Source organism: Protopterus annectens, chromosome 2.part1, assembly GCF_019279795.1.
Source record: "Protopterus annectens isolate FY-2018-M chromosome 2.part1, PAN1.0, whole genome shotgun sequence".
NCBI lineage: Eukaryota > Metazoa > Chordata > Ceratodontiformes > Protopteridae > Protopterus > Protopterus annectens.
The window spans coordinates 1,254,555,995-1,254,574,331 of NC_056729.1; the positions used below are offsets into that span (position 1 = coordinate 1,254,555,995).

Genomic DNA, 18,337 nt, shown 5'->3' on the forward strand with positions numbered 1-18,337 from the left:
TTTCATTGTTTATTATCCACTGAAGAAGGCTTTGCTTTAGTCGAAACCGGTTTGGATATGTGTTATCTAGGGGATTATTCCCCTATGTTTCTTGTTCAATAAAGTATATTCGATTTGCACTTTCCACCTCTTGCTGGCTTTATGTTTTTTGGCTGTCAATAATGACCAAATAAAGAATAGTGTCAAAGGCCTTGGCCAGGTCCAGCTGTGCTGCACATAGTGTGTAACCTCTATCCACTGCTTTGATGGCATTTTCAATGAAATTAGAAGGTTAAAGAGGCAGCACAAATGGATTGGTGTCCTGGGTTAAGAGATTTTTCAATGCTCATATTATTGAGGTCTGAGGTAATATATATATATATATATATATTCTACAGCTTTACATGTGAGGCCAGTGACACTGCTAGGTCTATAGTTACCGGGGTCTGTGGTTGCATCACCCTTGTGATAAGGTGTTATAATGTCTGTTTTATAGGTTTTGGGAATATAACCAGCGGGGGGGGGGGCTTAGATTAAAAAGGTTAAATAGTGGTTCAGAGATTCTATAAATGGTACTGATAATCAGGTAAACAAGTATGTTATCACAGCCCAAGGATGAAGTGTTCTTAGCTTTTGAGAGGGCCAAGATGACTTGTTTCTTGATAATTACAGGAGAATGCTGGAAATGTAGAATCTGCTGAACAGATATAACTACGAGTGGAGTAAAATGTGCACTAATTGTGTGATCTAGGATGTTACCTGTTTCCTTTGGGAGCAGGTAGTATTACTGTTGACTAGCTCCAAACATTGTTGGGTGTTAGTTCTTAACTTGCTGGAATAGTTAAAGATTTGTAGTTAGTTTTGGTTTAAGTGGTTGTTTATCTTCATATTCATCTTTGAGCTTCCTAACAATTCCCTTAACCTTTTTACTAGCTTGCCTAAGTGCTCTTAAGGCAGGTAGACTGAAATCTCTTTGAAGCATTAAGTAATTTCTTTCTATTGTTATATCATTTATTCATGTGGCTATTACACCAAAGGGCATTGCAGAAAAAAAACATCTGATTCTCACAACAATAAGAAACATATTCATTTTCATTTAATTCCAAGACTCAACTTGTCATCTAATGCATATATGAAAAAATAAATTTACAGATGTAAGATACTTACTGAAATTCTAGATTCAAGAAACATTACCTAAGGATTGCGTTAAGGAATGGCTGCAAGCAGCGTGGCCTGCTATTAAGTTGTGATATGGTTGTGTTCTGGAGTCTATATCCTGAAGAAGGATATTGACAACTACAGTTCAGCATCATTGTATAAATAGTACAGGATAATGTGTACATTCAGAAGCAGTTTCTAAATTTAACATTCACATCAGCAATACTAACCGTCTAATGTGAAGATAAGGATAACTGTGTCATTTTCTGTAACTGAAGGCAAGACATTCTTCAGAAAGTCTTCATGAGAAACAGCATATTGTAGTCCCTGCAATAATTACCAAGAAAACAATGAATAAAGACTGTACTATTCAGATAATTTACCACAATTTATTTTGAATTACTTTTAAATATTCATATCAATTTAAAGAAAGTGCATGAATAATCTATGGGATCCATCCATCCATCCATCCATCCATCCATCCATCCATCCATCCATCCATCCATCCATCCATCACAAAACATAGTTACTATAAATTTGATTTTTATGTTGCTGCCATTAAAAATGTATATGTAATCTTTCAGACTTTTTTATTCCTTAAGCAAATTTTCTAAACTGATGCAGATACAAATACTGAAGCTGTTGTAATTTTTGGATATGGTTACCACATTGTGTGTTTTTTATGGCAACAGATGTGGACTGCTGGAAGAAGGGTTATGATCTTTGACCTATAAGTAATGCTGAAAGAGCTAAACAATACACAACCAGCTCAATTAATGTAACTGAATTTTCTTTTCTCTTTCTGTTTGAAATGTCAGTATTTGACTAATCTGATTTTTGTTTGACAATGGATAAAGAAAATTATCTTTGGCTGCTATCTATCTGACTTTTTCCTATGGCATTAGTAGTTAGCATTCCAAAACCTCCATGGAGATCTAAGAGCTGTAATGAATCAGGACTTTGGAGGAACTAAAGGTAGTTGTCCTTAATTTAGGGAAGGAGGGGGCAGTCCTTGGTATATGGGTGATCCCTTGCAGAAGCAACATGCATTGTCTTCTAAATGGCAGCTTAAGAATAAGTATGAGTGGACAGCATAAACACAGTTATTTTATGGAGGTTAGACACTCACATATATTAGTTTAAGGGTGAAATGTTTTAGCTTTTCAACATGACAAAGCGAGGTTAGGCTTAGGACTAGCACACATTGGTTAGGATAGGTAATGTGTGCTAACCCTATCCCTGGTCCTGCCCCTTCCACTAACCCTATACCTTACCTTAGAAATAACCCTTTCCATATCACTACACAAGACAATCAGACACAAATCAAATACAGCAGCATACATGTGCAACACTAAATCCGTCTCTTCCCTAACACTTACTCTAACCATAACCTACAAATGCTATCTCACACACACACACACAAACACACACACACACACACACACACACACACACACACACACACACACACACACACACACACACACACACACACACCTCAATGCATCCTAAAGTTTCCACACACTCACTTTATGTCTTTACCCACACACACACACACATACACTTGATCTCCCCTATTTTGATATTTGTAGTATTCAAGAAAGAGTGTGTCAATGAATTTCCCAAGTACTTTACTCTGTTGACTAACTGATGATTTCACAGAGTGAAACAAATTCCATCTGATATTTACTTTCTTTTTCCCTATGATTATCGGGTCTATATTATAACACTGAATGCTTAAAACAGTGAACGATGTTACATCGACACATTTTCAGCTAAAGCTGAAAATGTCGAATCCGAAGAACAGCGATTTCTTTCCTACGGAAAGAAATCGCTGTTCCAACCCCCACAAAAAAAATAAAAAAAACACATTACACACTTCCAAACAAATACACACATACCCAATCATAATTATTCCCCCCCCAAAACCAGTAAACAACTAAATACACATATGCACATAACCCAAACATACATTTAACGAAAAAAAAAAACAATAAACATTTTAAACCATATGCACTTACCTTAACCCGCACCCTAACCCTAAGGTTAGTAACTCTCGCACATTCACATAAACAACTCCAAACACATACACACTTACCTTAACCCTAACTCTAGCCCCCCCAAAACAAAAGTAAACAACTGAAAACACATACACACGGAACTCAACCATACATCTAACATAAAATATACAACAGTAAACACTTTCATACATATGCACTTACCTTAACCTGTACCCTAACCCTAAGGTCAGTAACTGTTGCACAATCACACTCGGGAGCTATACCGGACAAGGGACCACATTACACTTCAGAACACGGCAAAACAACAAAGCGGTCAAGTGACTTCTTTCCCAGAGAAAAATTTTGCTGAACAGCCAGTTTGCTGTTTTGCCTGTTCGCTCTACATGTGTTGACGAAAACGCATTCGACATAATGCATTTTCGTTGAACTCATAGGAACCCCTGATTATCAATATCTATATCCCCCTATATCACTATCTCTATCTAGCCAGCTATCTCTCTATCTATATGAGAGTTTACATAAGTTATTCACTTTAATTATGTGTTATGAGTAGTCAGTGACTTTAGTGCTTCAGCACCACAGAATTTGCATTATTTAAACACACTTTAAGTAATGCATTACTTCTAAGTCTTTGCTTCACTTCTGAAACTAGCACAATATCAAAATACCTTCTTTATCTCTACCATATCTCAGATTTGTTAAGCATAACAGTGATGTTATTTTAGCTGCTGCTGACATACATAGAATTTCACTCTCTGGAGTTTAAATTTTTTCTATGGACACTCTGGTAGTACCTCATATTGACTGAATGACTCTGGGAATACCTCTCTGGAGGTTTCATAGTTCTGATGTCCTGCTACTTCTACAACTCCCAAAGAATCAGCTAATATTTATTATTTTCAGTCTGAGTCTCCTGTTCATAGATATCACCGTTCCTGCTGTAGCTCAGACAATATATGATCATAAGTGCTTATTTATTAGCTTGGCATGAAAACAGTCTATGACTTATAGACTAATATTTAAGGGTTGGGGATTTGACATAATAGTTAAGATGCTCAACTTAGTGACACAAGGTGTAAAGTTTGATTCTTACCTTTTAAAGGAGAATTGGATATGATTAAAGTGGCTCACAATGATAGCTAACCTAGTATTTAGCTATGAACTAACTTTGCTGAATCCTCACCTTATCTCCCTCTTTTGGAGTTTGTAAATGTCTTGTGTCTGTGTCAAAAGAATCTCTGTCTGAAATTATTTTATTTCAGTCACTCTTGCACCTAACAATAATTCATTTGACATAGTTGATACAGACTGTGTAATTCTGTTCAAGACATTTAACCGCATGATGTTTCTGGGTTGTCTCTGAAAAGAGGAAGTCTCCTCTCTAATGAGATTACCTATTTAAAAGATAAATACAATAAAAATACATACAATAGATTTAGGAATCATTCCATTTAGTTTTTGATCCATAAGTTAATGAGCTGTCATATTATTATATTTTAGTAAAGCAGGGCCTGTGATTTCTTCAGCAGATGTTTAACCATATGATTATATCTGCTTAACAATTTGACAGATGAAAATTTGCACTACATGTGATATGCTAAAATTCTGATTGCTTTGAAAATCTATTTAAATGTCATGCTTGCATACTCTAGATCATTATTTGACATTACTTCATCTGGATTTCCATGTTTTGAGATTTATTTATTTATATTTGTTGACCGGGAGTGTCCGACTGGACGTAGGTCCATTTTCAGCAGAGGCCCAGGGAGAAAAGCTCCACAGTTAAAACAAACAGACAGTAGTTGCATTGGATTACATAGCGATTAACAATTTACATAGAAATTATTACAACATATTTACAGATGAAAAACATAGTACATCAGTAGACAACTAGAATCTATCTGTGAAGTACATAGACATTAACAAATGTTACAATAAGAAGTTCCTGCTGTATAATAAGTACTAGGCTTATGAGCATCTGAGCTTGCTATAATCAAGGTAGTTAGCGGAGTGGAAAGAAAGGTAGTGGTTGGATGGGGTGGGTGATATTAGAGTGGGAGTTGCAATGGCATAACCAGCATGTTTTTAGATGCGCTTTTAGTAAAGTTTTGAAGTGGGTGCATGATGGTATGGAGGTAATTGTGGGTGGGAGGGAGTTCCATAATTTGGCTATGGTGCAAGAGAATAGTGCTTCACCAGCAGAGTTATTGGCTTTAGTGATCTGCAAGTGACTTTTGTTGCTGGATCTTAGTGGTCTGGTGGTGCGATAGGGTTGGAGTAGATTCTGGAGGGATGGGACATTTAGTGGATGGTTTACTAGTTTGTGGGTGAGTGAGAGTTAATACCATTGAAGGATGTGAGAGAGTTCAAGCCAGCCCAGTTCAGCAAGTAAGAGACAGTAGTGACTATGGTAGGATGCCCCTGTGGCGAATTTGGTGATTTTGTTGTAGCAGGTCTCTAGCTTGTTTAGATTGCATTGCCTTAGGTTGGTATATATTGGAGAGGCATAAAGTAGGGTGGAGATAAGGTGGGAATTTACTATTGAAATCTTTGCTGCTTTGGTGAGAAGTTGCTTATTTCTGTATAATGCTCCTAGTTTTTTGTGGACTTTTTTAATGGTCATGGATATGTGAATGTCAAATTTTAGTTTATTGTCTATTTCCACTCCTATCAATTTGGTGTGCTCAGTTGGGTATATAGTGGTGTTGTCTTTTGCTGTGATGTTAAAGTGATGTTAAAGTGAGAGTTGTTTTGAGTATGTTTGGTGGATTGGAAGATGAGTAGTTTAGTTTTGTTTGGGTTGAGTATTAATTGTGCATCGGATAACCAAGTTTCAACAGAGGAAAAGGCTTCCTGTTTGAATTTTTGCAGTTTGGGTAGGGACTGGGCTGAGCAGATGATGGTTGAGTCATATGCGTATTGTAGGAGTGTGCCATGTTTGGTGGCAGAGGCTAGATTATTGGTGAAAACAGAGAAGAGTAGGGGTCCAAGGATGGATCCTTGGGGAACCCCTATGGAGACAGGTAGTTGGGGAGATATGTCATTCTGCCATACAATGGATTGTTGGCGGTCAGACAGGTAACTCTGAAACCAGTTGGTGACTGATTGTGAGAAGGATATGTTATTGAGGACAGAGATAAGTTGTTTGTGTGGGACCATGTCAAATGCTTTAGATAGGGCTAGGAAAGTAGCAGAGGAGAGATAGCCATTGTTTTTATGCTGAAGGATAGTGTTAGTAAAGGAGAGTAAGGCAGTGGTGGTGCTATGGTTTGGTCGGAAACCATGCTGAGTATTGGAAAGGAGGTTGTTAGTAAGGAGGTAGTCTGAGACCTGAGAGTGTATTCATCTCTCTAGTATTTTGGGGAGTGGAGAGAGAATAGCTGTGGGGCAGTAATTGGTTAGTTCTGTGGAGGGTCCGCCTTTGCGGAGGGGAATTATATGTAATACTTTCCACAGTGTGGGAACGTAACTTTCTGACAGAGATCGGTTAATCAAGATGGATACTGGGTAGGCCAGAGCATCAGCTGCGATTTGTAGGTATTCACTTGGGAGGTTGTCTGATGCTAATTTGGTGGGCTTAAGTTTAGTTAAGAGTTTTTTTATGTTGGAGGTAGGTACAGGAGAAAAAGAGAAGGCAGTGGGGAGATTACTAGTTGAAGGTGTGGGTTGGAGGGGAAGGGGGTTGTGTTGTTTAGCTAGTGATAGTATGGTTTGTGTGAAGTGTGTGTTGAATGAGGTAGCAATATTTTCTGAGGAGTGAGCGATGTTAGGAGGAGGGGTACTGACTTTACCTGGGTGGAGGATGGAGTTTATGGAGGACCAGAATTGTTTGGGGCTGAGTTGGGAGGAGTCTAGGGCAGACTGGTAGTATTGGAATTTGTCCTGTTTTATTAGCTTTTTGACTCTTTTGCGTAGTTCTAGGAATCTCTGTCTAGTTGAGGGGGTTTTGATTTTGCGCCAGTGCTCCCAGGCTTTATCCCTGTTTTTCATTTCTGACTTAGTGGTTTTCTGTAGCCATGGGGAGGGTTGTGCTTTGATTCTGGAAAGTCTTATGGGGGCATGGTAATTAAGGATGCTCAGGAAGGCAGAATTAAAAAATTCAACTGTGTCATCAAGACTGAGGTACTTTAGAGGATGCCAGTTACATTCTTTCAGGGATGAGATGAATGTGAGTGGGTTAAAGTATAGTTTTTTACGTATTTGATGGTAGATGACAGGTTTAGCTTGGTACAGGTATTTTTTGAGTAGGAGTGTTGGGGAGTTATCACTGAGGCTATCTGATAAGCAGAATGTTATATATGACTGGGGGCTCTTACTGACTAGTACCCAGTCCAGGGTAGTGTGCTTGCTGGAGTTTTTATTTATCCTGGTTGGCGACTGGACTAGTTAGGTGAAGCCATGAAGGTTTACATGATGGGTTGGATGGTTGCCAGAACAGGATTGCCAGTCAATATTGAAATCACCTAAAAGGATAGTTTCTTCGGGGAGTTGGTGGGTAGACCAGCTGAGGAGGTTTTCTAGTGGAGGAATGTTTTGGCCAGGTGGGAAGTAGCATCCAATTATGTTGATGGTTTTGTTTTGGTTTATTTTGAGGTTGGTATATATTATTTCTTCATTGCCTATTTGTGGAGCTGATTATTTTAAGATCTAGATGTTTAGATGCTGTTTAAATATTATAGCTACACCGCCTCCTTTCTTGTTTAGCCGGTCTACTCTTAGTATGCCATAACCTGTAGGGAGTATTTGCTCACTGGTAATGTGAGGTTTTAGCCAGGTTTCTGTCAGGATGACTATATCTGGGAAGTACAAGTCTATGGTGGCATGGAGTTCATGGACTTTGTTGGATATACTTCTAATATTTAGGCTTAGTAGAAGGAAGTCACATGGCTTTCTATTGGCTCTAATATGGGAGAAGTTGTGGTTTCTAGTCTGATTATGAGGATTGGGGTTGGAGATGGTAGGGACAGGGTTGGGGTGGATGTCTCAACTTAGGGCTAGTTTTGATATGCATGAGGTTATTAGTTTTATCAGTTTTTGAATGGTTTGTTTATAAGGGAAACTTTATGATTGTGCTCTGTGGGTAATAGGTATGGTGGGAGGGTTACTATGTTAAGTTGTAGGGATGCTTTATGTTTGAGTAATATAGTTGGTAGAATATGTGGGGGGTGCATAGGGATGGTTCTTGAGTTGGTGGGAGGGGAGCTGAGTGAGGGTGAGACATAAGTGGTGGTGTGAGTAGTAGTCCAGTGGTAGTGGTTCAGTGGGGGAATGATGAAGCTTTGGTAGGATGTAAGATATGTAAGTAGAGTGCATGCAGTGAGCATAGGTAAGGCATGCTTGTACATGTTAGTTCAGGAGGTGTGATAGTGGGAAGATGGAGGAGGTAGTGTTGGGTTAGTGCTGTCGTTGGTTATTGGAAAGATAGGAGGGGTTTGTGAGTGTAATAAAGGTGGGCCCACTGGAGGTGGGAGAGAATAGGGGTAAGGGAGGGGAGTGAAGCGGGTAGAGACCCTGTTAGTTGCTCTTATAAGGGGCTGGAAACAATCAGGTAACAGAGTTAACTGATAAATGAACATATGATAGTGACAAGGGTGGTTGTAGTTTTAAAAATGGTGCCTGCCACAGGTAATATTTATTAACTTTGGGATTGTCTTAAGGTAATAAACAGGGAAGGGGGAGGGGAGAACAAGGGTGTGAGCAGGCAGTTCTTTGTACTGCTGCTAATGAGCCAAAGCAAAGACAAGTTTGTGTTTAAGAAACAATCACAATTGACCAAGGACTGCTCTGAAACTGTAAGTCATTTCTTAACCATTTCTCAGGTGGAAAACAGGATAACCTTGTATCAGTAGGCTACTGTGATCTCAGTTTAAATTAACAAACACACAGTATTGATCAGTTATGGATACTATTTGCTAACAGAAGGGAATAAGAGAGAAAGTGGAAGATGAGTGTGCATGTGTGTGTGTGTGTGTGTGGGGGGGGGGGTGGGGGGTGGGGGGGTGGTGGGGCTGCTTATAAGCCAAAGCAGAGTGCTCTCCAGGGGAAAATGAATATTGGCTCAAAGAGATAGACACATACTCAAAGTTAACTTTAGCTGTTTGCAGACAGTTCAGACCCGGACTGCACTTTTCTTATATGAATGTTAAAGGTGGTACCGCAGTTGAATACTTAAGAGTGGTGTTAGGTTCAAAGTTAACTTTAGCTGTTTGCAGACAGTTCAGACAAGGACTGCCCTTTTCTTATAAGAATGGTAAAGGTGGTACTGCAGTTGAATACTTAAGAGTGGTGTTAGGTTGGAGAGACACTGAGCACCTCATGGGGCCTGTAGCAGATTGGACTGTAGTTTTGATGATAGTTGTCAGGATATTTTTAATACCTCTAGCTGTAGTAACCATCCATCTGCTTGTTCAGCACTTAATAACATTCAACACAACTATGTGCCTAGTCAGTCATTATGATCCAATGACCAAAAGCCCCTTTGTCCACAAACCTATGAAATTTGTTGGGCACTGAATACTTGTATAATATTACTAAGGCCTGGAATTCCTTATCTCTATCTATCAGGTCTATACTCTCCTTCCCATCCTTCAAAACCATTCTGAAAGACTTCCTAACCAAAAGCTGGCTTTGTTCATAGATTAGTACTAAGCTAACTGCCCCTGCAAGCCATTTTAAGACTAACCAATTACCCCTTGTGAGGATTAAACCCTGTACCTTCTGTTTGTTAGGCAACCACCTTAACCATTAGGCCACCCTCCCAACCTTGCTCAACACCTGAATAAACTATATCCCTAAATGCGGACAAGTACCTGATCATACCTTACACTTCCTTACTCTCCCTTCTTCACTCACTTTCTTACTCCGATCAATTTCTTTGTCCTTGCTTTCTTTCTAAATATACCATAATCCTGCTTTTCTCTCGTTTTGTAGTGCAATTCCTGTTTGTATTATACTAACTTATCTTTGATGTCTCTATTAACTAGCTAAACTTTCTCTATTAATCATTTCCATATATCTTGTATCTATTCTTAACTAAAGTTTTCATATTACATCTTAATTTGGTAGAATTATTTAAACTGTCTTTGTTTTTTTGTATTATTTTTAAAGACTGTAAAATTATTATTCTTAAAATGTTTCGTAATACTTTGAAGTTTTTCTCTCTTATACTTTGCTGAAAATGGGCTCCTACACAGTCAGATTTTCCTGGGTATCAAATGTCAATAAATAAATAAATGCATATCTGATAACCTCATGATTTCCAGAAACTTCAAGCAGCAGTCTTCACAAATCAAACATCTTCTTGACAATGAAATAAATTTGTTGTAATTTTGCTTCATTGTCACCCTAGTACTACAATTCTTAACATAGCCCCCTTTGGATGTTTATTGTATAATAATTATATACAATGCATTTCTGAATGTCCTGCTCTACTTGTACTGACATTCTTAGACAAAATAAGATGTCCTGCATTCTTTCTTTAATCTACATATAGTCCATACATGATTTGTTATTGCTTGTCAATATATCTTTTCTCAAATGATACACCCCCGACACATTTGAGGTGTCGGTATCATAATGCATATAGCAGTAGTTAGGTTAAGCAGCAATAAGCTGTTGTAAGTATATATATATATTTATATATATATATATATATATATATATATATATATATATATATATATATCTATATCAATGGTATGCTGCAGCTTTCTAACACTATATACATATATATCACTATATATAGACATATATACATGCTGATGGCTACATCAACACATATAAGTGTCTACACCTATATGTCTACATATACACAGCACGTTACATATGGTATGCAGATATACAGCTATGTAGGCATATATGGACATAGTTACATATATGTCGGCAGATATATATAAATATATATATATATATATATATATATATATATATATATTTATATATTTATATATATATATATATATATATATATATATATATATATATATATGTATATATATATATATATCTATATCGGTACATATGACCATACATCTGTAGAGCGCAATGGCAGATTAACAAACACACATATGTCCACATGCACCATTACTGGGGTTGAGAGGCACCACACACTATACATTATGCACAAGTAGGCATCCCCCCATGGCCAAACACATCTGCCCCACAATACACTACCAAGTGTTGCAGATCCCGTAACCAGGACCTGACATGACATGGGCACAGGAGTACAACATCCCACCTGTATGATGTCAGGCTGGTATTGTTCACATATCATGCAGTACAGTCTGACTCCCATAGGTAATGTAAACTGTGGTAGCCTGCAACATACCCAGGATACAGTTAGGCAGATACATACATACATATGTACATATGTACATATATATATATATATATATATATATATATATATATATATAAATATATGGATATCCATGTGACTACACATACACATGTAGATATATGTGCAGTGGGATACTTATATAGTCGGTGCACACAATATGGAACAGCCACTATGCCTACAGCTAACCAGTGAATAACCGGACACTGTATGGCCACCCATACAAATGATGACCGTTACCTGCAACATATACCCACAGAGAGGTCGTTGGGAAAATACACAGGTTTGCAGAAATGGAATACCTTTCATTGTGTACCATGACAGTTCTACATGCCATGTCATGTTCAGACAGTGACATCCATATAAACAAAGGAATGCAACCGTGAAACAGTTATACTAATGCAGTAGTCAGGTAAGGTTCGCAACCATTGCTTTCCAGGCCAAGTCCTTAGATTTGTACAGTAGTGAGGACTGACTGGGCCACAGGATAACAAATGATCAACAGTGTGTAATGCAGGTGTATAGTTCGGCAGCCGCTATCTACACTCTGTACAACAGCAGTGGGAGGTAAGGATGTCATGTGACCACATGGGTTGTAACTGAGACATAACAAGGCATAACTGATACCATCACATGCACACTGACAAACAGAACAGAACAGTCCACCTGGTGGGTGGCAGTAGGCTTGCAGTAACCAAAAATATGTACATGATGTACATATAGGTAAAGTATACTGCACTTTACATCCAGATACCTTATGGCAGCTCACCCCTGATACCCCCACATATTTAACAGCCAAGGTAATTTAGGGTGCCCCCCGACTCAATAATACAGGCCCATATACCACTGTTACATACACTGGCCTGTATTATTGAGTTGGGGGGCACTGGAGTGAATAAGAGCACCCATGTATTGTGCAGGTAACGCCCACACATATATGGCCCCATCCCCACCATATGTGTAGGGGATACAACAGATGTGGACTGATAGCAGCAATGGCAGTGTGATATACTCACAGCACACGATGGAACACCCCCCCCGACAGCATGTCATATGAGCAAAGCTTGATATGTAGGTCATGTACTGATAGCACTCCACACACACACACACACACACACACACACACACACACACACACACACACACACACACACACACACACACACACACACACACACACACACACTGCCAGTGCGATATTAGATACAAGACCTGTGTGGTGGACAGACAACACATGTTAGGCACACCTCTGGCCACCAAGAGGATAGGCCCACAGTTGAGGGCTATGCAAACAGACTGCATTCCAAAGTAAAGTAGTATGTATACACACACCCTGTAACACCAGTACTATACAAAGCATAACACGGTTCTACTCACACTCTGTCTGTAGTTCCTGAACCTCCTACACATAAGTAGCTGCCCTGAGTGTGCCATTTCTTGTGTAGAAGTTATTTCTACCTGCTGTCTGTAGCACTGATGCCCACACACACGTAGGACTTTACAAACATCCACAGACAATACAGGTTATGTCATCAAATATAACCCCTACTGTACATAATATGTGGGGTAATCTGATATCTCACTGGCATGTTAGCGGATATGATGACACTAATTATGGTGTACAGCAAATATGCACCTCATCATGCACGACATATGTATACAGGTTGGCAAAGTTGTGGCTGGCAGCACATACACAGGGCCACTAATGACATGTTGCTGTGATAACCTTATACATTTACTGTTGTAACAGGGTTTGTGGAAACATATGTCCTTTGAGGGATAAGACGCCAGTAACTGTCACGGCTTTCCCCATCTACAGACTGAAATCCTCACACTACCATCTGCAGTCCACAGATAGATGCTCTGTAGATAACACATGGAACCAATGGCACAACACACTGCTCTGTCTGCAGATGACCCTGCAGATGGGGATGCCACATAAACATGAAACTGACATGGCAGGTATGGAGACATGTAGGAAAGACATATCCACGCACACACTGTTAAACCAAAACTATGCCACATGCAGTGTAGCAGCACTTACAGTCTGTAGGCGGGTCAGGTACATCCCCCTCCTGTGTGTTGCCCTGTTTCCACAGTGTATGTTGTTGAAGGTAAATCCCCAATCCATCACAGATGCTCATTGTCGATGCTCATTGTCAACAAACGGATCTAGTTCCTGCTCACAGTGAATGACAAGGGCCAGCACCAACATGATGTTCCTAGATATTGGAGTGTGTTTCCATGTAATTGGCTATGGGACTGTTACCACAGCTGTTACACATGCTATCAGCTAGGGGAGGGCTGCGATTCGTGCAGAGGCCATCAGCTGATCATGAGCATCACTTAAAATACACATGCTGCTGCCTATGCAAAGCTGGTGTAGGTCTCCACATCCACCAGAGAGGGAGTGGGAGAGGCAGACAGAGGCAAAGACATGTCAGGGAGGGGTTGTGGAATAAAACTGCAGCTTGTTTGCGTCAAACACCTACCAGCACATGGTATCAAACCCCTGACAACTATGCACTGCATTCACAGTTCGATGCACCACATGAGTTACCTGTTCTGGAGCCCTCAGAACATATCTGTGATGGTGCGTGACATCTGCAACAGGGATACGGTAGCTATATGGTAGGTGACGTACACAAGCCTGTCAGCATGAACAGGTGCCAGCGTCAACACAGCCACACTCTCACAGGGACATGCACACATTGGCACATTTGGCAGGGCCAGGGATACAGCACATCAGTAGGGGGATTGCCACAACACATCACTGCACAGGTACCACATGCATTACACAGGTCATACGGAGGTGGTATGGGCAAAGGGTATGAGGAGGTGTCTGACATCTGACTGCATGCTTCTGTATGCACATAGGGGTTGTACTGAGTGTGGCTGTGAACATACGGCCCATACAGCACACAGACAAACACACAGGGTGCCAGTACTGACATGCATGGGTGCATGTCTGCATGGGTGTGTGGTGGTCGACTGTGGCAGCAGGCTATGCAAGGGTAGGAGATGGGTATAACTTGGCATCAGGCCACATGACAATGGTCTGCATTGTGTCTCAGGGCTGTAGTTTCTGCTCTTGCCCACACAGGTCGGTATTGTATCCCCCATCCAGTCACCTGGGTGACTATTGTGTGTGGCCAGTGCTGTGCATCGCTTGCCATGTATGTGTTCCTTACCCCATGACATGGATGGTATCTGGGATGTGCACACCTCCCACATGCATGTTCAGTGACATGTGGATCTGTACCTGGGGTGTCTGGCCCATGTTGTGCAGGGTCTATATCAGAACATCGAAGTTTTAAAACTTCAAATGTTCTAATATCGACCTGTTTTGATTGAACGCTAAAAATAGCGAAGCCGCAGAACATCAAATTCTTTCCTAGGGAAAGAATTCGGTTGACTGGTTCTGTGGCTTCGCAATTTTCAGCACTGTGGTGGAGATTTATGGGACGGGTTCAGGTAAGTGTGCAATTGTGTGGTTGTTAGGATTAGAGCGTGGGTCAGGTGAATAAGGGTTAGGGCATGGGTTAGGTGAGTTAGGGTTAGGACGCAGGTTAGGTGAATTAGGTTTAGGGGTGGGTTAAGTGAGTTAGGGTTAGGGCGCGGGTTAGGTAAGTGTGCGATAGTGATGGACCTTAGGGTTAGGGTTTGGGTTAAGGTAAGAGGATAGATAGTAGTTTATGTATAGTTTAGTGTAGGGTTAGTTGTAGGATTATAAGTGCATGTGCGTGTATTGATGTTTTTTAGGTGTGCTTGTGTTGTGTGTATATGTTTCGGAATAGCAAATTTTTTCCCAAGGAAAAAAATTCACTGTTCTGAATATTCAATATTCTATGGTTTAGATATTTTAGGTTCGATGAAATAGCGTTCGCTATTTTCATCTTTTGATAACGTGATATAAACGCGTTGTGCACAAAAATTACCATCATATGTGCCAGTCTTGCCCCCTGTGGCAGGGACCAGTAATAGGCAGCAGGTTTACCTGCACCTACATTGATGGCATGCTGATAGCATTCCCTGGTGTCAGTGGCAACTTTCCATACAGGGCATGCTGTCAGTCATGGTATGTCCATTGTGGGACACATGTGATGGCACCACAGGTGGTGCAGGCGTCCATTGGGGAACATGCAAGAGGTGCACTGTCAGCATGTACGTGCATATTGAACAGATGGACGGGGGACATGCCCTTTGTAACCCACTGCCATCACTCCATGGTTACCATCAGTAGCCAATATATAGTGTACTACCCACATATTGGCTATTGCCTAGGCATGTGTGTGCATATGAGACATGTGTTGAGAGTGTGCTCTGGGTAATACTGGGGTTGCTAAATGTGATTGCCTGGCCTTGATGTCACATGTTTGGGTATGGCTTTGCACCCCAGCCTTTCAGCTATTTCACATCTGTTATCCCTGTACAGTGGACATTGTGCTATATAGTAGGGTCACCATATAAGACTTGCGCAAAACCCACTCCACATTGGCCACATGCTCATAACCACCTCTATACAGGATACAAGATACGAACACACAAACACACCTGTCATGTCTGGGAGTAGAACCTTTACTTTACTAGTTTATTACACCTCAGCACTATGCAGTTATAGTATGCATCATGCACATTACAGAAGTACTCCTTCCCCAAGGGTGTATTCCACAATGAATGACATCAGCAGGATTGCCAAAGTAGGCTATTTGAAATGTACTGCGGGTGACTACTGTAAAATGCATCACTCCCTACACGGACAGTGAGACACACACAAAGCATCCACGACTGACATGTGTGGGTTTAGAAGCCCTGACAGAGGTCTATACCACACTACAGCATGGAACTGTTATAGGAAGCACTGCAGGGATTACTAGGGAACTCCTTTCCCAAAGAATGACATCAGCTGGATTGCCAAAGTGGGTCATGTGAAATGTACTGCGTATGACTAGCCTATAATGCATTGCTCCATATACAGACATGGACACACACAAAACATCCAGAACTGCCATGTGTGGGGATAGAACCCTGCCACAGTTTTAAATCACACTCCAGCAGTATGCAGTTACAGGATGCGCTATGGTGATTACTAGGCTACTACCTTCCCAGAGGTGTATTCCTAGGTGGGTGACATCAGCAGGCTTGCCAAAGTCGAGTATAGGAATTATAATTCGTGCGGCTACACTAAAATGAATTGCTTTCTGCAAAGACACACACACACACACACACACACACACACACACACACCTGTGGTTAGAACACCTACCTTGTTACTTTCTCACTCTACAGCAGTACGCAGTTACAGGGCATACTATGGTGATTACTGGGATATAGCTTTCCTGGAGGTGTATTTCTAGGTGGGTGACATCAGCAGCCTTGCCAAAGTCGAGTATAGGAATTGTAATTCATGTGGCTACACTAAAATGCATTGCTCTCTACACAGACACACACAGTTGCCATGTCTGGGATTAGAACACCTACCTAGCTACTTTATTATTCTACAGCAGTATGCAGTTATGGGATGTGCTACAGTGATTACTGGACTATAATCTTCACGGAGATGAATTTCTAGGTGGGTGACATCAGCAGCCTTGCTAAAGTCGAATATAGGAATTGTAATTCGTGTGGCTACACTAAAATGCATTGCTCTCTACATAGACAGACTCACACACAATTGCCATGTCTGGGGTTAGAACACCTACCTAGCTACTTTATCACTGTACAGCAGTATGCATTTACGGGATGCGCTACAGTGATTATTGGGCTACATTCTTCCCGGAGGTGTATTGCTAAGTGGGTGACATCAGCAGCCTTGCCAAAGTCGAGTGTACTAATTGTAATTCATGTGGCTACACTAAAATGCATTGTTATCTACAGAAACAGACAGACACACACAGTTGCCATGTCTGGGGTTAGAACACCTACCTAGCAACTTTATCACCCTACAGCAGTACACAGTTATGGGATGTGCTACGGTGATTACTGGGCTACAACCTTCCCGGAGGTGTATTTCTAGGTAGGTGACATCAGCAGTGTTGCTAAAGTTGAGTATGGGAGTTGTAAGGAGTGTGGCTACCATAAAAAGCATTGCTTTCTCTGCGGACAGACACACACACTAGCACACACACACACACACACACACACACACACACACACACACACACACATACACACTTTCTACATCTGGGGTTAGAACATCTACCTAGCTACTTCATTACACTACAGCAGTACGCAGTTACAGGATGTGCCACAAAGATTACTGGGCTACAATTTTCTCAAGGGTGTATTTCAAAGTGGATGACCTCAGCTGGTTTGTCATAGTAGGGCTACGGGGAGGGCAGTGTGTGTGCATGGGCACTAACCCATTCATCTAGAGGTTGACACACCACATTCAGGCACATGCAGGGTTATATTCAACAGGTATGTGTATACAGCTACTAGATGACTACTTCCTTGTACAGTCATGTTGCACAGCTAGCACATGCACCACATAGTCCGTAATGCTGACAGATACTGGTGGCTAATGTGTACAGTGAGTGACATCTGAGCATCATGTGGTTGTAGTCATTTGGCTGTGTGCTGGGTGGGACAAGCCTCATAATGGTTGACTCCTTGTCACAGTCACTCTCTCCCACACATCTATGTACATGTACATTTGGCTTATTATAGTGTATTGTCCTTCGATATATGCATGTATTCCTATCCACTGAGTGTGCAAAGCATGGGTGTTTGCACTAACATCTGCGACTGCCAGATATGTCTGGTCCACTGTTGTTTGCAGACATGGGCTTCTTTTGATTACTTAAGTGAGCATGCCCAGTATGCCCTTCTGTATAGAATGCGT

At 40.8% G+C, this 18,337-nt stretch overlaps 1 protein-coding gene across 1 annotated transcript in view; it reads right to left on the reverse strand.

The window, feature by feature from the left end:
* The window catches only part of GCKR (glucokinase regulator), a 678,315-nt gene that overhangs the window by 208,521 nt on the left and 451,457 nt on the right, over positions 1-18,337 (reverse strand). The window contains exon 14 of the mRNA XM_044062788.1: positions 1,368-1,464. Within this exon, the coding sequence (XP_043918723.1) occupies positions 1,368-1,464 (97 nt within the window). The remainder of the gene's footprint in view (positions 1-1,367; positions 1,465-18,337) is intronic.